The sequence below is a fragment of the Peromyscus eremicus genome, chromosome 13 (assembly GCF_949786415.1).
Source record: "Peromyscus eremicus chromosome 13, PerEre_H2_v1, whole genome shotgun sequence".
Lineage (NCBI taxonomy): Eukaryota > Metazoa > Chordata > Mammalia > Rodentia > Cricetidae > Peromyscus > Peromyscus eremicus.
In genome coordinates, this window is record NC_081429.1 from 3,036,267 (window position 1) to 3,062,993 (window position 26,727).

At 51.1% G+C, this 26,727-nt stretch overlaps 2 protein-coding genes across 5 annotated transcripts in view; both read left to right on the forward strand.

Moving 5' to 3' along the window:
• The window catches only part of Dis3l2 (DIS3 like 3'-5' exoribonuclease 2), a 322,978-nt gene extending 318,172 nt beyond the window's left edge, over positions 1–4,806 (forward strand). For all 4 annotated transcript variants that reach the window (XM_059278396.1, XM_059278391.1, XM_059278392.1 and 1 more), the window contains 5 exons: positions 1,738–1,885; positions 2,138–2,268; positions 2,412–2,516; positions 3,714–3,815; positions 4,297–4,806. In XM_059278396.1, the coding sequence (XP_059134379.1) occupies positions 1,738–1,885; positions 2,138–2,268; positions 2,412–2,516; positions 3,714–3,815; positions 4,297–4,434 (624 nt within the window). In that variant the 3' untranslated portion in view covers positions 4,435–4,806. The remainder of the gene's footprint in view (positions 1–1,737; positions 1,886–2,137; positions 2,269–2,411; positions 2,517–3,713; positions 3,816–4,296) is intronic.
• Positions 4,807–22,722: 17,916 nt separating this feature from the next.
• Positions 22,723–24,943, forward strand: LOC131923596 (alkaline phosphatase, germ cell type-like; the record flags this gene model as incomplete). Its single annotated transcript, XM_059278719.1, has 8 exons — positions 22,723–22,897; positions 23,113–23,285; positions 23,495–23,629; positions 23,722–23,797; positions 23,925–24,059; positions 24,143–24,334; positions 24,450–24,566; positions 24,654–24,943. Coding segments are annotated over 8 exons (1,293 nt in total), but the record flags the coding sequence as incomplete, so codon positions are not given.
• Positions 24,944–26,727: the final 1,784 nt, after the last annotated feature.

The window sequence follows — 26,727 nt, forward strand, 5'->3', positions numbered from 1 at the left end:
CTGGGGATGGGAACCATCTCAGGAGATTGGCAGGTCGACAGGAGTTACGGGTACTAATGGGGTCAGCTGTGGGCCCTAGCACCTGCCAGGGCAGTGGCAGGCCATTTTTCAAGGGTCAGTCACTCTCGGCAGATTCAATCTGTTCATGAGAGTCAGGTGGCCTCAGCCAGCCACAGCTGATTTATTTCCTGATAACTCTTGGCTCTACTAGGATGGAGCCATCAGAGCCCATGGGGGTCCGGCTGCCTGTTCCATGCTCCCAATCTCCAGTGTCTGTGCCTCACCTCTACCCTAGGCAGTACCCACAGCAGAGGAGCTGAGCACCTTGCTGTGCTCACCAGAAGCCTAAAAGACCTTGGGCTGTGCCCTGTGGGATGCTTCTGCCACCCAGGATTCCAATGGCAAGGAGTGACCCAGTGACAGACAGGCCAGGGGCAGAGCAGCAGCAGCAAGGACAAAAGTGAGAGGAACCAGGCCTGGTTCCCAGGAGAGCTGCTGAGACAGGACACCAGAGCTGCCCTACGGATCTCTGGCTGCTGCAGAGAAGCCGTTATTGTTGCCCTGCCTAGAGATAGCTACACTGACCAAGAAGGAGCCTGGACTTCTTCTTCACCCCAGCCTTTCTGAGGAACTGAGCCACTACTGAGAACAAAGATAAACATGACTTGCTGGGAAGAGTGTGCCCATTTTCTCTAGCAGCTTGCCCCAGACATAACTCAAGGTCCAGCAGGGGTTGTACCCTGAATTCCAGGGTTATGTACATGGAGTAACCAGAGCAGGCTGTGTATTTGGCTAGGCACTCTGCAGCTTTCAGGGGAGTGAACATCCTTCCAGGCAGCCGCTGCTGATTCCAAGGGCTGTGGCAGGGCTAAGGCCAGACTTTGTCTAGGTTGTACTGAGCTGAAAGCAGCCCAGTGGCTTTTTGCTCATGTCTCTTAGACCTGTGTGTCACTTTGGGCAGTTGGTCAGAAGTAAACAGATGTAAGCTGGGAGGCTAACAAATTGCCTCCATGGCTGACATATGCTGGAGTACTGTGGAACCAGTGGGCAAGTGTGACCATCAACCGGGCGGAGATCAGGGGATGGAGTTGGCTCAACAAAGGCTGAGGAGCTCCTTATGCACTCCCATGGGGGTTGGCACCTTCTTGTGCTGGCCAGGGACTTGTGGCATCCTCAGCTTCAGCTGTGTCTCCAGAAAACAATTCACAACCCTGGGCCAACATGGCCATATGTTTTCCTGTCTGCAGTCATCCTGACCTAGGATGGAAGCCCAGACCCATCCTAAGGAGGATCAGTCCCCAGGCAACCTCTCTGCATCATCCCTGGCAGGGGCTCAGAGCTATGGGCCTTAGGGAGGAGGATCACTTGCACAACTGCCCTGGTGGCTGGTCCCACGGGGCTAGAGGCCACCTAGCATCCTGAGGGCTCCTAACACGCCATACCCAGCAGAGACATAGCTCTCTGGGCTATCCCAAGCACTAACCTCATGGACAGAGTCCCAGCAGCCCTGGGCACAGCTAACATGTATCCTGGGAGGGAAAGGGGTCTGAGCACCACTGTCCTCCATGGCAGCTGCTGAGATTCCTTAGGAGATTGACCCTGGCCCCCAGAGCCTGACTGGATTTGATCAGCTGCCTACAGCTTATACAGGAGGTCTGTGCCAACCCTGCCACAGGCCAGGCTCAGGGTCTCAGCACCCACCAGACCCCGCCAGGCTCAGTCCCACTCTCCTTCCAGATGGCACTGTACTTCTGCTCTGGGATGCTGCAGGACCAGGCACAGTTCCGGCACTATGCTCTCAACGTTCCCCTCTACACACACTTCACCTCTCCCATCCGCCGCTTCGCTGACGTCATAGTGCACCGCCTCCTGGCTGCTGCTCTGGGTAAGGGACATGACTCTGGCCTGGGAAGGACTTTGTCAGTCAAGAGTTACCCACTCTCAGAGTAAATGACCAGAGACCACATTACTGTGACCATAGAAGTCCCAAGGGTCAGAGAAGCCTACCACACCCGCATGTGGGAGCTGCAGTGGGACTTACTGAAAGCCTGGGACCATAGTTGGCCCCAGAGCCCTTGCCTCAGCACACAACCTTCCTCAGCCCCCTCACTAGCAACCCGGCTCACCCTCTCCCCAGGCTACAGTGAGCAGCCAGATGTGGAGCCTGATACCCTACAGAAGCAAGCTGACCACTGCAATGACCGCCGCATGGCTTCCAAGCGCGTGCAGGAACTCAGCATCGGCCTCTTCTTTGCAGTTCTAGTGAAGGTGAGTGTCCATCCTGGTCCCTGCCCCATCCCCACCCCACCCGACCCCCTCCTAGGTATGCATGCACTCACCAGGAGCCTGTGTGGAGCACCAGTGCAGGCCCTCCCTGGGAGGGTGCCTTGACTAGAACATTGTTCCTGCAGGAGAGTGGCCCCCTGGAGTCGGAAGCCATGGTGATGGGTGTCCTGAACCAAGCCTTTGATGTGCTGGTGCTGCGCTTTGGGGTGCAGAAGCGCATCTACTGCAACGTGAGTGTGCCCCGGGCAAGTGGGTGGCATGCACCTGCAGGCCAAACTAAACCCTAAGGGACGTAGCACACTCTGTTCACTGCCTTTTCCCTACCTGTGCCTATCTTCTTGTTGGGGACTCCCATATGCCCCTGACCCAAAATAACCCATGATAGCTTCCCAAGCTTGAAGATAAGATTAAGCTGAGAGCCCTGCTGTTCCCATCCAGGAGCTGTGTAGGGCCCACAGGCACGTCCCTCAGCAGTGGGCTTCACTGGCATGTGGCAGTGGAGGATCCCTGACTCCAAGTTTGTCCGATAGACCCTACCCAAATACCCAAGTAGGCCTGCCTGGGACAGGACTTCAGGCCAAAGGCCAGGCCTAAACTTTTCCCTAAAGACCCAGGCACTCAGAACATAACCAGGATAGCAGGGTGTTGGGGCCTAGGGTGTTTTTATAGGAACATGTGGAAGGAGAGGCCAGAGGATGGCCAGGACTGCTCTGAACACTGTCCCTGAAGAGAAAGAAGAGGCCTATCCTGCCTTGGGTTCTTCCCTTAGTGACACTTTATTCGAAGTTCTCTTGGTGCCTGCCATAATGTCAGCTGGGGGCCTCATTTTAGCTGCTCTGTGGTCACCTGGCTCCTCCATACAGAGCACTTGGGGAAGTGTGGGACCCTGCACTGGAAGAGACACGGAATTCCTAAGGAGCTACAGCAGGAGAGGGCCAAGTGCAGCTGGAAACATCAGGAAACACACTGTGGTTCAACAAACAGGAAACCACCTGTGGTTCCCTGAGCGGGATGGAAGTTCAGATCTAGGTCAGCTCTGCTGTTACCGAGCCCTCAGCCTGGGCTGTTAGACCTCTCACCAGCAGGGGGCACAACCATCAGGGAGTTGAATAAGCCTGTGCAGATCTGTTCCCTCCCCTACAATTACCACCAGAGCCTCGGCCCCTCCCAGATTGCCCCGTGGTCCTGGGTCACCTTCAGATGCAACTTTGGGCAAAGGTGACTTGTCAGAGGCCCCTGAAGCTGGATGGGTAGGGTCGCCCGAGTCTCAGGCCAAGCAGGCAGTAGCCATAGGGTAATGGGTACAAAGCCCTTTCAGCCAGTCAGGAATATGCCATGGCAGAGGGCCACCCCTAAGCAGGAGAATTGAAGGTTCAGAGGTGGCATCTACAGTCCGTGGCCTGAAGCTCTGGTGTGTATACCCGCAGGCACTGGCCCTTCGGTCCTACCACTTTCAGAAGGTGGGGAAGAAACCAGAGCTCACTCTCCTCTGGGAACCTGATGATCTTGAAGAGGAGCCAACACAGCAGGTCAGCCCCCTACTGTGTCCCTGAGCCCACCTTCTGTCTCCCACATGTGCCCCTAGGTCCTTATCTGCCCCTCGTTTCTCCTCCAGCACTGTAGGCTCCCCAGTGGGGTTTCAAGCCCTGCACTTAGACTCTAGGTTCTCATATGGGAACACCCACTAGAGGCAGAGATGGGAGCTATCCCTCTCCCCCAAGCATAACCTTTAGAATTCTTTGAGAAGTCGATAAGAGTTGTGGACTGTATATCCCTCTTGTTGCGAAGACTGGCCCAGCCCAGCCTGCTCTTGATCCTCATGAATGTTCACTGAATACCAAGTGCCTGCATGGTGCCATCTGGTCCATTGGTTCTCCCCAGGCCCCATGACTCCCATTTACAGAGGGGTAACAGAGGCTCAGGGAACTAAGTGAGCCTCAGCAGTCAGCTGGGCTTTGATTACAGGCCCTTACCTGCCCTGTCCTCTCCCTGTGCCTGGCTCTGCTACAGGTCATCACCATCTTCAGCCTGGTGGATGTGGTCCTGCAGGCAGAGGCCACAGCCCTCAAGTACAGTGCTATCCTGAAGCGACCTGACCCTGAGCGTTCCCTGGGCCTGGAGAAGGAGTCTGATGAGGAAGGAGCCTGAGGACTGAATGCTAGCCCAAGCCAGGCCTGTGCCTGCCCTGCCTTGCTGGCTTTTAGGAATAGGACCTTTTGACACCAAAGGGGATTTTTAATTTGGTTTTTAACAACTCAGGGGTTTGTTTTTATTTTTTATTTTTTCATTTTATTTTACTTTTGCAGCTCAGTTTTTAAATGAACTGGGAGGGATACAGTGCGGTTGGGGGTCAGGGGAGGGAATGCTGAGGCCTGGCCAGTGCTTCCCTGAGCAGAGAGGGTCCCAGTCCTCCTGGGCAGGCAGCCTCGCTTCTGCCAGGCCACCCACTGCCCTTCCCTGCCCAGGAAATGGGGGTTTTCAGCAAATCAGTGTCATGGAATAAAATCAGGTGTGAAGTGCTGTCTGTGTAGATGCCATGGGGAAGCCTGGCAGCAGGGTGGCCTGTGCACCCAGGGCAAGGGGTGCCCTGGGAGCCACCTCGCAGCTGCGCTGGGGGCATCAGCCCAGGACCTTTCTGCCAGCTCCAGGGTGATTCATGAGCCATGTGTGGCAGATTGATGCTGCAGCCTCCTTCTGGCTGATTAAAAATGTAATTAGTATGCACAGCAGGGAGCTGCCAGTCACCCTGTGCATGTGACTGTGGCCATCCCTCCCCACCCTTTCTCTCTGCTGCCAGCCCATGGGATCTGGGGAGGTGGGACTACCACCTCTCCCTCTTGTAAACCATAGACCAAAGCCCCCAGTAGCCCTGTTAGCCTCTGTGATATGAGTAGGTACCTCAGTACCTGCAGTTTCAAACCTATACCCTAGCATTGTGGAAGGATCATGGTGATGGGTGAAGCCAGGCCTTCCGGAGGACAGGAGCCCTTCACACTAGATCCCACCTGACCCAGCCACCTGCCTAGCATCTTGAGCACTGGCAGGCCATGCCCTCATGGCCTGGGGAACTGGGCATAACCTACCCTCCTCCCACCAAACTGGAAAGGTATGAACTGGCTTCAAGAACTATTAGCATCTAGGGTGAAAACCAAAGCAACCAAGGCTCTGTTCTCCGATGCTGTTCCCTGTGGCATCAGCATTAACAGCTCATCTGATCTGGTTACAGTGATTTTCTTCAAAGAAAGATTCTGTAGAGTCCCTGGCAGGTCCTTTGCAGTGACTGGCTGGAACTGTAGCTTTAGGGTGGGCTGTTGTCTGATGGGAACCAAAGACACATCCCCACGCCAGCCCTGGGTTCCTGCCTTCCTCGGTGCCTTGTCAACCTAAGACAGCCCTTTATCTGCCTATCCTGCCACCCCTAAGATGTCCCTTCTGCTCCCATTCCCAGACCAGCATACCTGGATGGGCAGATCAGTAAGGGATGATGGTTTGGTATCTGGGTGAGGACGATTCTGGTGCTTCCCCAGCCCTGGATGCCAGACTAAAGGCTCCATCCCTCAAACCTGTGCCGCCCTCTGAGGAGATGCAGCTCGCTTCTCTGCCCTGCCAAGCCTAGGCTCCCATCACCTCCTTTCACTACCTCCCACAGAGCCCCTTAAGGAAGCAGTGCTGAGTACTGGGTTCTCTCAGGACACAGAGGCTAGGGCAACCCCTTCCTACTACCCCACAAGGGGTAGCTGACCAATCGGCAAGGAAATTTTTGCTGTGTGGACTTGTTTAGAGGCAGGCGCTGGACTAGAAGCTTCTACAATAGGTTGGCTTCACCCTCAGGCTAGATATCATGTCACTGGGAACTCTGAGGCCACGGAATCCCTGGGTTGCCCCCAGCCTGTCTGGCAAATGGAAGTCTCAGGTCTCCAGCTGAGGTGGTGCAACCCGTCTGCACCCGGCCAGAACTAAACCCAGGCACTTGTCCTCCTCCATTACCTCCCAGGCTCAAAGCCAGTGGCTGGACAATCTTCCCATGCCACAGAAGCCGAGTCCTTAGTGCTCGTTCAGCACGAGTCAGTACATCAACGGAACTTGTGTCCAGGCACCCCTGAGGGTGACAGGCCCTCTGTACCCCGCACTCATCCAGCTGTCCAAGACACCTGCCTGCCACTGCAGGCTGAAGCAAGGGGCACAGAGTTAGTCACGGCTTCTCCTTAGGGGCCCTTTCGGGTCCACACAGAAGGAAGACTGGCACAGTCCCACCCCATGACTGGGGTCTGGCAAAACTCAGAGCAGGCGATGAGTGTTTTCCCAGGGAAGATGGAGCCGGCTGTGGGCCCAGCAAGGGTGAGGGAGCTAAGGCAGGAGCTGGGGAGAGAGCTGATACCCTCCACAGCCTGACTTAGGAAAGACCCCTGGCAAGGGCTCCAGTGGGCCTGGTATGGTGATCCACAGGAAGCCGAGGCACCATGCACTGGAGGCATGGTAAGACAGGGAGCTGGTGCCAGTGAGGACAGTCCAAGTGAGAGGAGGAGGAGGACTGAGATGGAAAAAGTACAAAGCCCTGGGGTGGAGGCCTCCCAAATGGAGGTAGTGTGAGCCCAGGGCGGGCAGCGGAGACCAGAGGTGGCTCCCCTGGGGATGAGTGTTTCCAGTGAGGCTGGCCTGTGAAGGAGGGCTGAGACGGAGGGTGTTGGTGACTCAGTGGGGTGGCATGCGGAACCATGTGTGGAACAGCTGGGCTGCACTCCTGGAGCGCATGCAGGCAGCCCAAGAGCTTAGAGGAGGCGAGGTGGGTATAGTGGGCTCTAGAAGAGGGTGGTGCAATCAACGGGAGCAGGAGCCAGGGCCCTGGGTCAGATCTCTGTTAAAGGCCATTGGATCCAGGTTTCTAAAGAATACAAAACACTCGCTCTCACTACCTCCCCACAGACCACCAAAAGGCAGCAAAGAGCTTATTTTGAGGGATTCATTGTGAAGGGATGAAAACAGAGGGGGCAGCCGCACCAGAAGCCAAGGGTGAGTCGTCGCTATGAGACCCGAGAAGGGCAGATACACGGCCATCAACAAGGAATGCTGGGACAGCCGATCTACAGTGCTGCACAGCATCCAACAGCTGGGCTGCTGTGGGCTGGGGGTGGAGAAAGGTTGCTACAGAGGCCAGCATTGCCACCATATTAAATAAACTGGCCTCTTCCCCACACCAGCAGACACGAGATCCATCCTTGGGGTGGTAAGCTAAGGCTCTCTGGGCTGGGACCACCAGGCCTGGTAAAGTCTCCTGTGCACAGGGACACACACCCCCACCCCCACCCCACCCCCCACCCCCCGAGATGCAGATAGCACCTCCAGCCCCTCTGCTACAGGATCTAGTCAGCCCTCAGGACTTCAGCAGCCTGGCAGGAGATTGGAAGCATCTTCCCTGAGGGCTTCCTGTCCCCACATGAAACACAAATGCGGCGTCCCCCAATAAGATCCCAGCCAGGTTTGTCAGGGGGAATCAGTCTGCCAAATCTCTAGGGTGCTCCAGCTTCTAGTCACTTTGTGGGTCCTGTCTATAAATAAAGACAGTCAAGGAAACTTCTTTGAAAAAGGAGAACAAGTTCTATGGAGAAAACAGACCACACAGGGAGAAGAAAGTGTCAGGAAACAAAGTTATCACTGGCACTTTTAAAGAAACAAGAAATGGAAGGACAAGGACTGGGTGCTCGTTAGGCACAAAAGAAAGGGCTGCTGAGGTGGCTCGGCTCCTGGCACCTGAGTTCAATCCTGGGAAGACCCTGACCACCATGCATGGCCAGAGCTGCGCTTCAGCCGCAACCAATATGGTTGCTATGGAACTTCCTTAAGGCATCTGTGGAGTGTTCAAAATATCCAAGCTACCATGAAGGCCATCCAATAGGCTGCTTGGCTAATGGTCCTAAACTCGAGGTTCCAGAGAAGACTATAATTGCAGTCCAATCTCCCTGGCCCCCCAAATGTCTTCCTTATTTTAAGGAAAAGTAGCTGAGCAAGGCAGCTCACACTTGTAATCCCAGCACTTGGGAGGCTGAGGCAAGAGGATTGCCATGTGCCAGAAGCTGGCCTGTAGTACGTAGTAAATACTAGTGCAGCCAGAGCCATACAACAAGACTGTCAAAGAGAGGAAAAATAAACATTTACGGGGTACTTAGAGTAAAAGCCCATCATTAACTTTAATGGTACTTAATGGTGCTCAATTCTTAACCAAATACCACTGGGAGGAGTTAGATTAGTTTATGTCCCATATACCTAAAACGGTAGCAGCAGAGTTATCAGGACTGAGGGACAGGCTGGCATCACCAGGTATGGGAAGCATCCAGTCTAGAAGGTTCCTACCTGAGGTAGGAGGAGAAAGAGTCAAGTCATGGACAGAATTCAGGATTAAGTACACAGAAAATAACCCAGATGTGGGGCTGTAGAAAAAGCTCAGCAGTTAAGAGCACTGGCTGCTCTTCCAGAGGTCCTGAGTTCAATTCCCAGCAACTACATGATGGCTCACAACCATCTGTAATGAGATCTGGTGCCCTCTTCTGACCTGCAGCCATATATGCAGACAGAACACTGAATACATGAGAGAGAGAGAGAGAGAGAGAGAGAGAGAGAGAGAGAGAGAGAGAGAGAGAGAGAGAAGAAGGAGGAGGAGGAGGAGGAGGAGGAGGAGGAGGAGGAGGAGGAGGAGGAGGAGGAGGAGGAGGAGGGGAGGGGAGAAGAGAAAAGAAAAGAACCCATATGTGACAATAAGAATGTATTGGCTAGGGCTGGGGGGTGATACAGACATCAGTACCAGAAAGAGGCCATTCTTGGTTTATCACCTGGCTCTTCTGGCAACAGTGCTTACGTGGCCATTCTAAGATAAATGCTGAGTGAGAATCTAAACTACCCTGGAACCTATTTTAAGGATGGAGACTTGGGAAAGGTGAGTAGCCAGTTTGCTTTCTTCAGTGGGAAGTTGTGGGGGATTAAAGATGGCTGCAGATCCTTCGCCTACCCACCGCCACACACTCTCTTCTTGTCCTTCCTCTTGAATCTGGACAGGCTCCTTGGCTGCTGAGTCCACACAGCAGAAGCAGTGTTTCACTGTCTCAGGCCTTAAGAGACAGCTGGGCGGTGGTGGCACACGCCTTTGATCCCAGCACTTGGGAGGCAGAGCCAGGCAGATCTCTTTGAGTTCAAGGCCAACCTGGTCTACAGAGTGAGATCCAGGACAGGCACCAAAACTACACAGAGAACCTATGGGGGGGGGGGAGAGAGAGAGAGAGCGTGCCATACCTTGAGGAAGCTTTGAGCATCTTGAAAATGCATTCCCCCATCCCGCACCTAACCACCCCAGTTGTGGCCTTATGGAGGAGACACAAAACCTTGTCCAAATTGAAGGTTTAAACCCTGTCCAAATTGCAGGTATGTATCAATTTAAAAAAAAAAAAGATTGTATGTACATTGTTTGTGGATAGTTCATAACAAAATATTAATGAAAGTATCAGTAGACACAAGCTTAAACCTGAAAATGGAGGAATGGTTGTTTTCATTTTCTATTGTTTTTCTGAGAGATGTTGTTTTTACAAACTGGTAACTATAAAAATTAAAAAAATCCCAGATGGGGTTGTGGGGTCTAGGGAAATGGCTCTGTAGATAAAGTGCTTGCTACAAACAGGAGAGGGACTGAAGCTCTGACCCTCAGAACTCACACGAAAGCAGTCCCAGCACTGGCAAACAGGCTGGTTAGACCAGCTGCAATCAGAGAGCTCTGGGTTCCCACAGAGATCCTGACTCTGAAGTGGGAAGCAATCCAGGAAGGTACCTGCCATCAACTTTGGGGCTCCACGAACCCCCACGTGCACACACATGCAATAATGCAGAGAGGGAAGTGGCTGCCTCTGAGGTGGGAGATGTAGTGAGGAACATGGAAGTGCTCTCATTTTGTTTTAATAAACCTGCCAGATCCATTTGACACTTTACATCTATGTATAATTCGGATTTTAAAAACTAAAAGGGGGCGGGGGGGGGGGGGGGAGCTATTTATATTTAGCCAGAATGGATCCACAATTGGCCTAAAAGCTTTCCTGTACATTCAGCAAGGAGTGTATTAAACAATCCATTATTCTAGTAACTAAGATAAAAATCCCTCCTGACAAGCAGCCTGGTATTCCCAGACCATTAAAATGCTTCCATAAAGTCTGCTTAAAGACACAGGCAGCAGACTTGGTGGTGATGAATCCTGGTTGCCTCAGCAGACCTTGCAGGTTCCGTTGTCAGAGTTGAGGCTTGGATGTGGAGCCCAGGGTGTGAGGCAGCCCTGGGGCAAAGTGGGGCAAACCCACTAGGGGCCCTGAGGAGGGTGCCATGGCAGATGGCAGTGTAGGGAGCTTGCAGAAGAGCTGGCCAGGGGCCCTACAGGACACCAGGTAAGACTCGAGTCACAGACTTCAGGGATGAATCCGAGTTGGGGTAAGGTGAGAGGAATTGACACAGATTAAAGAATGAACTCTACTCTGGTGGATTCAAAAACAATGGTGATGCTTTTTTTTTAACAATAAAGGTACAGCTAGGTAGAGATGCTCCATGGTAAAGCACTTGCTTAGCATGTAAGAAGCCTTGGGTTCAATCCCCAGCACAGCCTCTTAAAAAGAAAGGTTCTAGAGAGAGAAGTGTTCTGGACCTGAGAAAATGAGCTTGAATTTGCACATAAATAAATAGTTTTGTAACATGAATCTTTAAAGGTCTTATAATAAAAAACCCAGAGTATTGGGGTGAAAGCTGAAAGATCAGAGAAGCAGAACAGCCAGTCACTAGCTTACCTCTACGAAATCCTCAGCCTCAAGAGAGTTTTTGTTTCCTCACACCTTATATACCTTTCTGTGTCCTGCCACATTACTTCCGGGGATTAAAGGCATGTGCTACCACTGCCTGACTTCTATGTCTAATTTAGTGGCTGGCTCTGTTCTCTGATCCCCATGTAAGCTTTATTGGGATACACAATATATCACCATCCTGTTTATTACTTTAAAACGGTATATGGGGCTGGAGAGATGGCTCAACAGTTAAGAGCACTGGCTGCTCTGCCAGATGATCTCTTCACAGCTGTCCATAACTCCAGTACCATGGGGATCTGACACCTTCTGGCCACCACAGGCCCCAGGCGCAAATGTGGTACACAGACAGACAGACAGGCAGAACATCCATATACATAAAAATAAATTTTAAAAATAAGTCTAGTCAGGCCTGTTAGCACATCCCTGTAATCCAGCTGCACAGGAGGCTGAGGCAGGAGGACAGCAAGTTCAAGGCTGGCTAGGGCTATCTCAGAGCCTATTGGTTAAAGCCCAGCCTGGGCAGCTTAGCAAGACCCAGTCTCAAAAGAGAAACTAAAGGGGCAGAGATGCCTTGGGCATAGCTGAGGGTGGGGTGCTGGCCTGGTCCCAGCGAGTGCCCCAGATTACACCCTCGCCCTTGCAAAAAGAAAAAAACAAGTGGTCAGTTAAACCTTAGCATAAGATAATCTTGAAGCTGCTTTGTCTTTCTATGAGCTTTTATGATTTCCAAGAGGTTTCTTCCTCTAGTATGCAAAGTCATTTTAGTGGGTAAAATCCATTTAAGTAATTTATTTTACTTAAAAACATTGTTTTGCTCAAACAGGTTCATGAACTGCACTGTGTTCCTCGGTGTTCATCAATTGTACATCATACAGTTCTGGAAAGCAGTTAGCCAAATACCAAGGAAGTGAATGCAGGATAGGGCAAGAAGCAGAGTCTCCTTTAGCAGATTTACCTTAACAGATTTTCCAGCTAACAGGAGTGCTGCTGGAACGAGACGGCCTCCCGGTGCTTAGGACACCGAGTCACAGTGAAGTTACTGAACATGGCACTATGACTTTGCATTCCTCCATGCCCAAAGCCCCAAGCATCAGCAAATCTAGACTCCATCCATTGACTCGGAAGGATGACTTAGGGGCTGGGGAGATGGCTCATCAGATAAAGCACTTCCCCAAGCCTGACGACCTGAGTTCAATCCCCAGAACCCACATAAAAATAAAGAATGGAAGGAGAGAACTGACTGCACAAAGTTGTCCTCTGACCTACACGTGCACCCCATGGCATGCACACCCCCACACCATACACATCACGATGAAAAATTTTAAAGGATGACTTGAAGCTACACCTGCCAGTTGGTCCTTGATGCTGCCACCACTACAGCTCTAGAGGAGGTCTTGTCTGGTGAGTTTATGAAACAGGCAAGGGTGCAGAGTCATTTCTGCCAGGCCCACCCCTGAACCTCCAGGTCCTCACAGGCTGAAGCTGCACTAGGGACTCTCTGTGCGTGGTCTCCTCCCGGGAACCCTCGGGGGCTGTCTCCTGCCTTGGTATTAGATCAGTCTTCTTCCTGTTCCCACCCCAGGGCCCCAGCAAGTGCTGTGTATGGGGGTGCTGCATCCTGCATGGCTCAGGGATTGACCTAACTGGGTGATGAGAGCAGGAAGAAGGGCTGGCATTGGGTGGACCATGCTCCCTCCAATGCAGGGTGCCAACTGCAGCCAGGAGCCTCGGTGCATTTCTTTCAGACCTCTGAGTTAAGGAGGTAGGTTCACGGTATACAGCTGAACAAGGAGGCTGGTTTAGCTCATATTGTAAGAGGTCTCTAGGGAGCCGACGGGCTGCAGTCACCCCAGAGGAGGAAGCTGTGGTTGGTAGTTTCTGTATATACTGTTACAATTTTCATTCAGACAGGGGAAGGCTTTGTCACTCTGTGGGTCTGAGGCATTGAGGTCCTTGACGTGGCTAAGACCATGTCAACAACACACATTCACTCAGGACTTCATCTGCTCCTTACACTTAACTCAAGGCTTCTTCTGTTCCCCACAGTGGGGGTGGAGGAATGTATAGTCCTTACTGGAAATGGATTGATCAAAGCAAGGCCCTGCCTCACAGGTCTCCTTCAGGACAGAAAGGTCGCTGTGCCAGAATGAACCACCTCCTTTAGCACTGGCCCTGGGCTCCACTTGCAGGCCTTGCAGAATTCCAGGCTTGTTTCTTTGTTCTGAAGCTCAGGGTATGGCCTCCTGTTCCTCTGTCCTCCCTCCCTTTTCCCTCAGTGCAGACTAAAGACACAGGTCCTGTCACATGGCTGTTCCCAAGTCAGAGACTCTAGGTTTGGAGAGGCAGTGCTTTGAAAGATGGTCAGAAATGGTGGAAATGAGTGGGGCTCAGATCCAAAATGTACTTCCTTTATTAAAGTCTTTTTAATTCTGAGTGTGTGTGCATGGGTGTTTTGCTTGCATGTATGTCTGTGCACCACTTTTGTGCCTGGTGCCCACAGAGGCCAGAAGAGGGAGTTGGAGCCTCTGGAACTGGAGGTATTCAGTTGTGAACCTCCGTGTGGGTCCTGGGGATCAAACCCAGGTCCTCTGGAAGAGCAGCCAGTGCTCTTAACCACTGGGCCATCTCTCCAACTCTGATTTCTTTCTTTCAATTAGCACTTCTCAAAACTCAGCTATTCATGTATCACTTTAATGATTTTTTTTGCCATAGCCAAATATGGCCTGTGGTCATATTTATTTAATGTTTTTCATTAAACAAGCCTTGAAATAATTAGAAAGGGAAACTTGCAGCTACCCAACCAGAAGAGTGCTGGGAAGATGACAGAAGTTGGTGGGGTGTCCACTTAGCATGTGTACAGAGCCCTGGTTCCACCCGGACCCGGTGAATGGGGTGCTGTGGTGCCTGGCTGTAATCCCAGGGCTTGGGGGAGGTGAGAGAGGATCAAGAGTTCAAGGTCATCTTATAGCTTATATAGCAAGTTTGAGGCCAGCTGGGCTCATGAAGGAGGAGGAGGGGGAGGAAAAAAGAGGGCAGAAAAGAAGATAAAGAGGGAGGGTGACCAGAATGTTTTATATAAATGCATGAAATTGTCAAAGAACTAGCTTAATTAAAAAGCAAGATGACCATTAAATATTAAAAAAAAAGAAAGCAAGAAGACCACCATCACCAGCCATGAGTAGAAGGCAGCTGTGTGTTCGAGCCTGCAAACAGTAGTGCCAGCCTTCGCTGCAGGGCTCAGGCTACAGTGCTCATCTCTGCTTCAAAGGAGATGGGAAAGTTAATATTAAAGACATTCAGGAACCAACTGAGATTCTTTCCTTGATATCATCAAAGGGGTGGGAAGAGAGATCAACAATGCTTCTCGGCACCAGCCCGTAGCCCCTGTGCCTGGGAGGCTGGAACCAGCTTGAAGACTCCATCTCAATAATTGTTCAGTGATATTTTATGAGCTGTGGTGGTAGCTAAACTAGTCCTATTTCACCTAAAAGACCTCACCTGACGCATGAGTTTGTCACATCTTGGAAAATGCTGGTTGAGATGGAGAGGAGAACTATGGCATGAACAGATGCATCTAATCTCAATCACATTGCAAGCCTGCTCCTTCCTCTTCTGAGACAGCTCATGCTGAGGAGAGCTGGCTGGCCCTCCAGTGGTACCCAGCTGAAGACCATGACTCCCCCCATCCCAGAGTCCACAGCAAGAGGTGTAGAGCCCTCTAAGTCCCTCCTCCATCCGTGACTGATGGTTGACAGCAGCAGTCTTGTGGTGGCCCAGTGCAGGTGCCTGCAGCTTCTGAGTTCATGGTTGTGATGGCTGTGCCATAGCCAAAAGGTGGCATTTCCAAGTCCTTGCTTTCTGGCTTACATTCTTTCTGCTTCCTTCTCCACCTGTTCCTGAGCCTTGGAAGGAAGGGTGGTGTAAATGTCTTGTTTAGGGCTGAGCACTCCATCACCCTTTATTCTCAGTGGCTGAGACTCAAATTCAATCATTGGGCAGTGGGTTGGTGCCCCATAACAAGTGGGCACATCTTTCCTAGCAGGGTCTTATCTAGCTCTGGTAGGTAACCGAGAGGAATGGAAGAGTCTATACTGTTTGGGAGTCTCTGGAGCATCCCTGACCAACAACTGCCGTGGAAGTATCCCAAACCTAGTTCTGGGATTGTTGTTTAGTAACCCACAGCTTCTAGGAACAGCATTATCCAGGTAGGCTAGCTCTCCTCTAATATATATGTATAGATATTTACATATTATATTAAAGGTAGTAACGTAACACGTGACATATACCCTTTGTTTGGACTAACCACCCCCACCCCATCCCCTCACTCCCCCAACTTCTTTCTCTAATTAAATCTTTGCACTCCAAGGAGCATTACTGCTATTGCAGAGAACGTGTTTGATTCCCAGAACCCACATGGCAGCCTATAGCAGTAGTAACTCCAGTTCTGGGGGATCCAACACCCCCTTCTGGCTTCTGCATGCACCAGACATACACACAGTGCACTTAGATACATGCAGGCAAAACAAACTTAAAAAATACATCTTTTATATATTTTTTAAAGATTTATTGTATGTCTACGAGTGCTCTATCTGCATGTATGCCTGCACACCAGAAGAGGGCATCAGATCTCACTACAGATGATTGTGAGCCACCATCTGGTTGCTGGGAATTGAACTCGGGACCTTTGGAAGAGCAGCCTGTGCTCTTAACCTCTGAGCCATCTCTTCAGCCTCTAAAAAATAAATTTTAAGGAACAAAACCAAAAGCCTTTCCACTTGCAGTATTTTTCTTCTCTGCTTTCACTTTATTAAGGAATCACCCACATACACACACACATGAGAGGCCACCCCCCTGCCCTGGCCATATTCTCCTCTGAAGCCCTGTCGGGCAGAAGGTGGGGAGCACTGTAGACTGTCAGCTGCTCTGTGTGCAGGGATCTATTAGGTTGGCTTACTAGATAAAGTCAGAGCCATCCAGTGATAGCTGTCTGCATGCTGGAGACACAGAACCGGTACCTGCTCAGCCCATGGGGCTGGATGCCTCAGCAGGTCCAATCTAGTCGTGAAGGAAACCGGTTCCAACATCAGCAGCATTAGCAGAGGTAGCAACAGGATAGCTGAACTCAAAAATAGGGCTCATGAGCTCAAGAGTAGGGTAGATGGATTGTAAACAGGGCACATGAACTCACAACTGAGCTGTGAAGTCAAGCAGGCAAAAAGCAAGAGCTTCCTCTCAGGCCTTCTATCTGGGCCATCCACATTTAGAGCGGGCCTTCCTAATTCATTGCTATAATCAAGTAAATCCTTATCAGGCATGCCCAGAGATTAACCTCATCAAGCTAACCCCTCACAGGTGTATCCAGAGCTTGTCTCATGATTCTAGATCCTGTCAAGTTGGAGATGTTAACCATCACAAGAGTCATAAGAATTCCTTTCTTAAAGGGGACTATGATGGCTATTCTTGGTTGTCAGCTTGACTACATCTGGAATGAACTAAACCCAAGTGGCTAGGGACAACTATCAGGGATATTTTCTTAAATCATTTGAAGTGGGAAGACTCATTTTTAATTCAGATCTTCTGAGGTGGGAAGATCCACCTTTAACCTGGGCCATACTTTCTGGTGTCAGCTCATTTAAAGGACATGGAACAAGAAAGCTTGCTCTCTCTGCCTGCTAGCCCTAGCTAGCAAGTCTGTCCCTTCACTGAACAACTACTGGGTTCTTGGACCTTCCACTGGTAGACAGTCATTTTTGGACTAGCTGGACTGCAGCCTGTAAGCCTTTTTTTTCTTTCTTTCTTTCTTTCTTTTTTATTTTTTGGTTTGTCAAGACAGGGTTTCCCTGTGTAACCCTGACTGTCCTGGAACTCGCTCTGTAGACCAGGCTGGCCTTGAACTCAGAGATTCAATTTCCTTTGCTTCCCAAGTGCTGAGATTAAAGGCATGAACCACCACCACCTGACTATGTAAACTATTCTAATAAATCTAATAAATTCTAATAAATATATAATATATATATATTATAATATATATATATATATATATATATATATATATATATAGAGAGAGAGAGAGAGAGAGAGAGAGAGAGAGAGAGATTCATTCTGTAAGTTCTGTTCCTCTGGAGAACCCTGACTAATAAGGTTACTGACTGCTTTAGGATCTCTTTTGTTCTCTTTTGGGGTCACACACACAATGAGTGAATGCACTACAATGGGCCACATTCTCCTGAGCCTGCTGGCTGCCTTGGGGCTGTTCAGTCCTCCCTTGTGTGTGGAGCTCTGTTCTTTTGGTCTCAAGTGCTGGCATCTGACCCGTGCCCTTTAAGACCTGTTGCTAGTTTGGTCTCTGACTGGGCAACCCTCTTGTCAAGCTGAGGAAGCCGAGTCTCCGTTTGGAGGCTTTTCAGTGATCTTCTCTCATGATGAAAATGGGTGATCTGTTATTGAAAGAAATAGCCCTGGCCTAAGTATCTAAGCATGCTCTAATTTAATCTAACTATAGTGTGTTGTTGGAGGGTTTTTTATTTTTGTTTTGGGTTTTTTTGTTTTTTTGTTTTTTTTTTTTTTATTCTTTGAGGGGCCCACCACCCAGCTCCCAAATAAATACACCGAGACTTATTCTTTCTTATGAATGCCTGGCCTTAGCTTGACTTATTTCTAGCCAGCTTTTCTTAACTTAAATTATCCTGTCAACCTTTGCTTCTGGGCTTTTACCTTTCTATATACCTTTCCTTACTTCTTACTCTGTGGCTGGCTGTGTAGCTGGGTGGCTAGCCCCTGATGTCCTCCTCTTCTTTTCTCTCTCCTCCATCTTCTTTTTTTCTTCTATTTATTCTCTCTGCCTGGGAGCCCCGCCTATCCCTCTCTTGCCTAGCTATTGGCCGTAGCTTCAAAGAGTTAAACAAATGCATCATAAAAGAATGCAAAACATCTTTGCATCATTAAACAAATGTTCCACAGCATAAACGAATGTAACATCTTCAACTAATATTCCACAACAATTGTGTGCTCTTTTAGTTTATTACTCTGGTTCCTGAACATTGCTATACTTGTTCATGTGTTATTTTGTCATTTAATCTGGCTCAATCCATGTTTATAATGATAACTTTGTAAAGGCTGAAATGTTGTCAATAGCAACAATCTTATTGTAGATTTGTCTACATGAGGGTCCCTGGACTCCAATAAAGGGAAAAACGCTTTTCCAGTCTGCTCCGGGGGACTCTAATGGACTAGGGTCTTAACAGAGGTGTCAAAGTATCTGACTCCATGACAGTTGGTGGCTTCATAGGGAGTCTCTGCAGTAGGTCAATACTCTTTCTGATGGAAAGGACTCCAGCTCACCCAGAAGAGGCACCTAAGCACATGCCTTGACCTGTCCTTGGTGCTGAGGCTTTCTGAGGCATGAAAAATGGGGTGTCCGGCCTACTGGTGACTCTCTAGGAAGGAATTTCCACTGAGGAGGACACCTTACTGCCCTAATACTTCCCTAACATCAACTCTTGCTTCAGCTACCGAAAGAAGCCTTTGAGCCATATGTGGCAGCTCATACCTGTAATCCCAGCACTTGGGAGATAGATGCAGGTGGATCAGGAATTCCAGATCATCCTTGGCTACATAGCAAGTTCTAGTTTGAGGTTAGCCTGGGCTGCCTGAGACCCTGTCTCTCAGAAAAAACAAAACAAAAGAAAACAAAACCCACAACGACCACTCACCAACAAAATCTCCCTTGAGAATCCCACACTCAGCCCCTCCATTGTCTCACCTTCTCTCCAGCCACATCTTTCTCCTAATCCCATGCTTAAAGTTTCTACTAAAAGTGTCTTTTAGTAAACTCCAACTCTGCTACATTTAAAGAAGGAAGAAAAGAGAAAAGGGGATCCACACGTGCTGCACCCCACTGTCCCAGGGTGCTGGGTTCTGGCTGGAGAAGACCCTGTTCGCCTCTTCATGCTGCCTTGCCAGGAGCCCACAGCACAGGAAAAGCACTGAGTTCTCTTACTGCCTGTTAGCATGCAGGCAACATTTTCGAGACAGAGTCTCTCTGTGTAGCTTTGGAGGCTGTCCTAGAACTTGATCAGTAGACCAGGCTGGTCTCGAATTCATGGAGATTCACCTGCCTCTGCCTCCCAAGTGCTGGGATTAAAGGTGTGTGCCACCACCGCCTGGCTTGAGAAACCCTGTCTCAAAAAAAAAAAAATTAAACAAAAAAACTCAAGGTAAATCAAAAGCCCTAAAATAGACTGAGATCTTCCTTGGCTTTCCACATACAATATTCTATCTATCCACAGTCACCATATTCCACACAGCCAAGGTCGGGTTGTTTTGGGCTTTCTATATATTCCAGACTGGCTTGAACTGGCTATGTAGCTAAGGATGACCATGAACTCCTTATTCTCCTGCCCCCACTCCCCCAGTCCTGAGACGATAGGCATGCACCACCATACCCAGTTTATCCAGTACTGGGGATTGACCCCAGGCCTTGGCGAAGGCTAGATAGGCACTCTACACCTGAGTTACAGACCAGCCCCAATACCCTCTTTTGAGACAGGGTCTCACTATCTTGCCTGGGCCATTGTTAATCAGTGACCTTCCCCAGTCTTCTGAGCAGGTGGCCCCATGGACACAAGCACAGCAGCTCTGTGCCTGGCTTTGGCAGAATCTTTAATATGGACACAGATTATTCAGAAAATTTCAGTTCCCAGAATGCATGTGGGCATGATGGAGCCTGAGGAGAGGCAGGTAGATAGATGCTGGGGAGCAAATGAAGCTCCTGGGGTTCCAGGTCAGACCTGTGACTCACGCCGTGTGCAGAGACTGCCAGCAAGGGCGGGGGGCTGCTATGGGCAGAACTTAAATGAAGGCAGCTTTTTTTTTCTTTTGAAAAAAATTAAATTGTGATATTAAAACTATATGACATAAAGTTTACCATCTAAACCTGGCAGGGATGGGGGCAAGTGTCTACAATCTCAGCGCTTAGGAGATGGAGGCAGGAAGATCAGGGGTTAAAGGTCAGCCTGCATTACATGAGACCCTGTCTCAAAAGGACCAAGTAATTTAATACTACTAGTAATTCATAGTATAGCAATAGCACTATTTGGGAGCTGGTGATACAGCTCTGGTAGAACTCTTACCCAGAATGTTCAAGGCCCTAAGTTCAATGCTGAGGACAGCCAAAACTAAAATAAACAGTACCATGCTGTTTGGGGGGTTTTGTTTGTTTTCCTTTCCTTCCCTTTCTTTTGAAAGAATCTCACTATGTAGCCCTGGCTGGCCTGGAATGCACTATGTAGATCAGGCTGGCCTCATACTCAAAGAGGTCCGCCTGCCTCTGCCTCTAGAGTGCTAGAGTTAAAGGTGTGCCCAGCAACACCTGGTCTTGTTTGGTTTTTGAGACAAGGTCTCATGTAATCCAGGCTGACCTCAAACTCTCCATTTGCAAAAAACAAAAACAGATTTATCGAGTGTAGTGAAAAATGGTAGCAGGCTGGACAGTAACTAGACAGGGTCTCAAGTGGAGTGCAGAATGACCTTGGACCCTCCATCCTCCTGCTTTAGCCTACAGAGTGCTGGGATTAAAGGGCTGTCCCTTTAATCATTTATCGTTTGATAAGGTTGAATGATATTCCATTGTGCCTATGGACCACATTCTCTGATCCACTCATCCATCCATGGGCACGTGGCTCATCCCAACATCTCTTGGCTACTGTGAATAATGCTGAATCTCAGGCACACAGGATCTAGGCTCAAACTAGACTCTGAGATGGGATCACTGCATCACAGAAATACTTTGAGCATACCCTCAGGCTGCAGGAAGCTCCCAGTGTCTGTCTGCCTGCCTGCCTCTCTCCTCCCTCCCTCCCTCCTTTTCTTTTCTTTTCTTTTCTTTTCTCTTCTTTTCTTTCTTCCTTCCTTCCTTTCTTTCTTTCTTTCTTTCTTTCTTTCTTTCTTTCTTTCTTTCTTTCTTTCTTTCTTTCTTTCTTTCTTTCTGTTTTGTTTTTTCTTTCAAGACAGAGTTTCTCTGTGTAGCCCTGGCTGTCCAGGAACTCACTCTGTAGACCAGGCTGGCCTTGAACTCAGATCTACCTGCCTCTGCTGCTACCACCCAGCAGCTCCCAGTTCTTTAATCCTAGGCTACACCTACAGATGTGTTCAAGGTATGTACAGAACACTCACCCTGGAATCCCTTCAGCTGCCCAAGAGAGTAGGATCAACAGCAAGGGTAAACCCTGCCTACTCCTCAGGAAGACCAGGTTTGGCTCAGGGCACTGCAGTCACTCAAGTTGGCATGCTCTGGGCATCACCCTTATGTATGTATACTCAAACACAAGGACAGGGCTCTCCCAGCCTGGCATAATAACTTCAGATGCAAAGCAGGCCATGAGTCATTGGTGCTCAGCTAGCCTCACTTTACCTAGGCAGTAGTCATTCTGAGACTACATGCCTTGGTACCCAACTTACTCCTTCAAAGTCAGGTGAGCAGATTGTGAGCATGACATTGAGGCCACTCTGTGAGTCTTGTTCTCATGTCACTGAAGCTCATAGTGTCTGAAGGCCAAATCCAGACCCTGCACCCAGGCTCTGTGTTTCCAGCCCCAGCCCAGAGCATATCCTAGTCCAGCTGGCTCTCCGGAGCAAGAGGGATGGGTGAGCAGAAAGCTGAGTAGCCTAGCAACACAGAACACAGGATCCTCACCCAGGGGAAGCCGTCCCCGCCTCTCGCCCTTAAGGAGGAGGGCAACCATGGCATCTGCCAAGACCCCTGGCCAGGCCACCCTAGCCACGCCACACCCTGCCACTTCTCTCCAGACAGCAAGGCTTCCTTTCCAGAGCAGCAGGGGTGGGGTCAGGGTGGAGCCTGAGGATGAGGGAGGGACACGTGCTTTTCAAGCAAGAACCCTTTAAGTCCCAGTTACCCATCTACTGCCATCCCTCCACCAGCCCCAGCCATGCAGGGAGCCTGGGTAGTGCTGCTGCTGGGCCTCAGGCCACAGCTGTCCTTTGGTGTCATCCCAGGTAAGAATGCTCCCTACCTGCTTGTCCCCGCTCACAAACACAGCCTTGTGGCTGACAACTACCTCTGCTCTCCCCCTTGGCCAGTGGAGGAGGAGAACCCAGCCTTCTGGAACCAAAAGGCAGCCGAGGCCCTGGATGCTGCCAAGAAGCTGCAGCCCATTCAGACGTCAGCCAAGAACCTCATCATCTTCCTGGGGGACGGTGAGTGTTCGAGGCCTGGCCACCCTGGGGCCCTTGCTCTCCAGGTACCCAAGGCTACTGATGGGTCCAGGAAGGTCTGGGAGCTCGGCTCTGACCAGGTTCTGCTCCTTCAGGAATGGGGGTGCCCACAGTGACAGCCACCAGGATCCTAAAGGGACAGTTGGAAAGCCATCTAGGACCTGAGACACCCCTAGCCATGGACCGCTTCCCATACATGGCTCTGTCCAAGGTGAGCACTGGGACACTTCTGGGATGGGGGTGGGGGGACTGGGTATGGCTGGAGGAGGAAGAACCCAGAACATCTGGGGTCCAAGTTGGCAACCAGGACAGTGAACCTGTCACAGGAAGCAAGGACTGATGTCTACCAGCAGGACACAGCTGAGAGTGTCTCTGTCCCCAGACATACAACGTGGACAGACAGGTCCCAGACAGTGCAGGCACAGCCACAGCCTACCTGTGTGGGGTCAAGGCCAACTACAAGACCATCGGTGTGAGCGCAGCTGCCCGATTCGACCAGTGCAACACCACATTTGGCAACGAGGTCGTCTCAGTGATGTATCGTGCCAAACAAGCAGGTGGGTTGGAGCTGGGTGTGGAAGCACACGCCATTAATCCCAGCACTTGAGAGGCAGAGGCAGGCAGATCTGAGTTCAAGGCCAGCCTGGTCTACAGAGTGAGGACTTGTGCAAAACAATAACAAAACCCAAAGAGCAAGTGGGTTGGGGCCTGGCTAAGGGGCTAGAGCAGGCTTGCAGCACTAGGTTGTCCACCTGATTCCTGTCATTTCCAGGAAAGTCTGTGGGAGTGGTGACCACCACGTCGGTGCAGCACGCCTCTCCAGCTGGCACCTACGCACACACGGTGAACCGTGATTGGTACTCGGATGCAGAAATGTCCGCCTCAGCGCTGCAGGAGGGCTGCAAGGACATCTCTCTACAGCTCATCTCCAACGTGGACATTGACGTGAGCTGCAGATGTGAGGGGGAGTGGGGCTGCGGCAAGGTGTCACTCACTGCAGACCATACAGCCCACAGTCTGAGTTCTGAGTCCTGTAGGACACAGAGGGGTTGGGAAGGTTCAGCCAGGAAGTCCCTTCCCTCAGACCTGCAGGGACCAGGTGCTGTTGCAAAAGAATAGAGGATCACTTAGATCCCAGTCACCTCTGATTCTAGGTGATCCTCGGTGGTGGCCGCAAGTTCATGTTTCCCAAGGGAACACCAGACCAGGAATATCCAGACAACGCTGGCCAGGCTGGAACCAGGCTGGATGGACAGAACCTCGTTCAAGAGTGGCTGGCAAAGTATCAGGTGGGGGGGGTGCTAGGGCAAAGGGCATAGCAGGGTCAGTGAGGGTGTGCATCCGAAGGTGTGTACTTAACAGACTGGCTGTGTCTCTGCAGGGAGGAGCCAAATATGTTTGGAACCGCACAGAGCTCATTCAGGCGTCCCTGGACCCATCTGTGACTCACCTCATGGGTAATAATTCCTATTTCTTGCCCTGGAACCCCTCCATTAGGAAATTGTGTGTGTAGGGGAGTGGGTGGGGGTGTGTGTGTCCTTAATCCCCTGTCTGGTGTTCACCATGGATTTTTTTATTCTTCAGGCCTCTTTGAGCCTGAACACATGAAATATGACATCTACCGAGACCCTACCCAGGACCCCTCCCTGGCGGAGATGACAGAGGTGGCCGTGCGCATGCTGAGCAGGAACCCCCGAGGCTTCTACCTCTTTGTGGAAGGTGAGTGGTTGAGCCTGGAGAAAAGAGGAGGAAGCAGGGTCCAGGGCAGACTGGAACATCTCCCCACCACTGGTTTCCTGCAGGGGGCCGCATCGACCATGGTCATCATGAAGTCATAGCTTATCGTGCACTGACTGAGACCGCCATGTTCGACTCGGCCATTGACAAAGCGGACCAGCTCACCAGTGAGCAGGACACCATGATCCTTGTCACTGCTGACCACTCCCACGTCTTCTCTTTTGGTGGCTACACACTTAGGGGGACCTCCATTTTTGGTAGGTGTGGTGGGGAGGGGGCAGATATTGCTGCCTTGTAGGGATCTGGTGACTAGGCAAAAGGTAAAGGTGTGCCGAAGTCAGTCTGAAAAACAATCATCCCCTCTCCCTGCAGGGCTAGCTCCCTTCAAGGCTCAGGATGGCAAATCCTTTACCTCGATCCTATATGGCAACGGTCCCAGCTATAAGCTCCAGGAAGGTGTCCGGCCCGATGTCACTGACAAGGAGAGCCGTAAGTTCTGTGGGGTTGTCAACTGGGGCAGGGGCTGAGAGTACTCATAGAGGTGGAAGCTCTGCTCTGAACACCCCTTCTTTGCAGGTGAGCCCTCGTACCGGCAGCAGGCGGCTGTACCGCTGTCCTCAGAGACCCACAGCGGGGAGGACGTGGCGATATTCGCGCGTGGCCCGCAGGCACACCTGGTGCACGGAGTGCAGGAGCAGAACTACATCGCGCACCTCATGGCCTTTGCAGGCTGCCTGGAGCCCTACACCGACTGCGGCCTGCCGCCCCCTGCCGGCCAGAGCAGTGCGGCGAGCCGGGGCCAGACCTCCACCCTGATGCTCCTGTTGGCAGGGACAATGTTGATGGTGGTGGCAGCTGAGCCCTGATTACCTAAGCTCACTGGACTCCACCCTAGTACCCCACTGCTGGCTCCAGTGTACCTCTCTGTTGCTCCTCTCTGGACGCCTCCTGTCCCTCGGGTTCACTGAACCTTGGCTTCAGGTTTCGAATCTCAGCTCTAACTCAGGTTGCCAATCCTGCCATTCTATCATGAACTCCAACAACCAATCTCACTCAGAGTGTTACAACCGCCTCGGAACCTACAGCACTCCCCTCCCAGACCACCACAACCCAACAGGATGCCCAGCAGACTGAGGGAATGCCACTCACAGCCACCCCTGGGCAGCTCTCTCTGGTGTTTGCCGCTGATCTCAGCTTCCAGAAAACGTGACGCCACACACTAAGTCACAGCTCAGCCTGTGCCTGAGAAGGACCACGTAGGCACTTGATGTCCCCCCAGGGCAAAGACTGAACAAGAATGTGTTGGCCTTTCTTGGCCTGGTGTCCACAGCACATCCAACAGACCCTGGAGAGGGTTTCTATTTGACGGTCCTCAGCTGCCCCCACTGGGCCTCAAACTCACGATCCTGCTGCCTCAGCCTCCCAGGTGCTATAATTACATGCATGTGCCTTTATGTCTGGCTTGCACATTAATGTCCAAGCAAAGAATGATGCCTTCATTCTCCCGGGAGATGTTGCAATAATAAAATGAACTATTATACAACGTGAGGGCAGCGGCGCTTTCTGGAAGGAAAAGCTGAGTGTTCGGGTCGAGGTGGAGAGAGAAATGGACACCAGAAACCGGAGTGAGGGAGAGGAGCAGACAGTTGGGGGCATTGGCAAAGTGATACACAGCAACACAGGGGGCCCTGTACAAGTGAGGGAACAGTCACGGCGTGCAGGTTCCACTTCCCGACAGTGAACTTCCGGTTTCTAAGGGTCAAACAGCTTAGCTACACACAGCTCAGCCCTTGCCTAAGGCTCCACCCCTTAAGCAGCTATAGAGGTTGGGCAGGGGATCTAAGGAGCAGCTAGCGTACTAAGGCAAAGTATGCAAAGCTTATCCCGAAGTGTCCAAAGCCCCAGTGACACAGAGGAACATGTTCCTGGTTCTGACTAGGAAGGACCCTAATGGGTCATGGCCAGTACAGTTTCCACTCCAGAATCACTCACTGGGGCTGCCTCAGAGTTGGCCTTGACTGGACTCAGATTCCAGATTGGCAGAGACCATAGTCTGTCCCCAAGGTGGGCAGGGCAGATAGCTGTGGTCACACCTGCCCTGGAAAACATCCAGACTCTCCACCTCACCGTCCCAGGAGGCAAGGGCAGTTGAGGAGGACCCCAACCTGCCCAGGCTCCCATGGGGCAGCAGTGAGCGCCAGCATGTGACCCGGGATGATTCATGCTAATGGAGGGTCTCCGAGGCAAGGAGTCAGGGGTGCAGAAGTAGCCTCACCTTTGGGGTGAGGAGGATGAGCTGGGACACCTGTGTGGGTGCGGCTAGCACCACCTCCTCATCCTCAGAAGTCCTTCTGGGAGAACTAGTCCGGTGGCCACTTGAGCACTCTCAGAAAGGTCACAGAGTAGGAGGAGCTATAAGAGAAGCAACAAGAACACACCGAGTCCAGATGCAGAGTTCTGGTCTACCCCGGGGGAAGCCCTCCCATATCCTCTGCTGCCCACCAGGTCTAGGTCACACTGCAGTGTCTACAGCTGCTTCAGCATCGCTGTCTGCTCTACCTGACATGGGGATCTGGAGTGGAGAGCAGACTGGCCCTGCCCTGCTCCAGTTCCACCCTGCTCCAGCTCCACCAATAATCCCCCAGCCCCT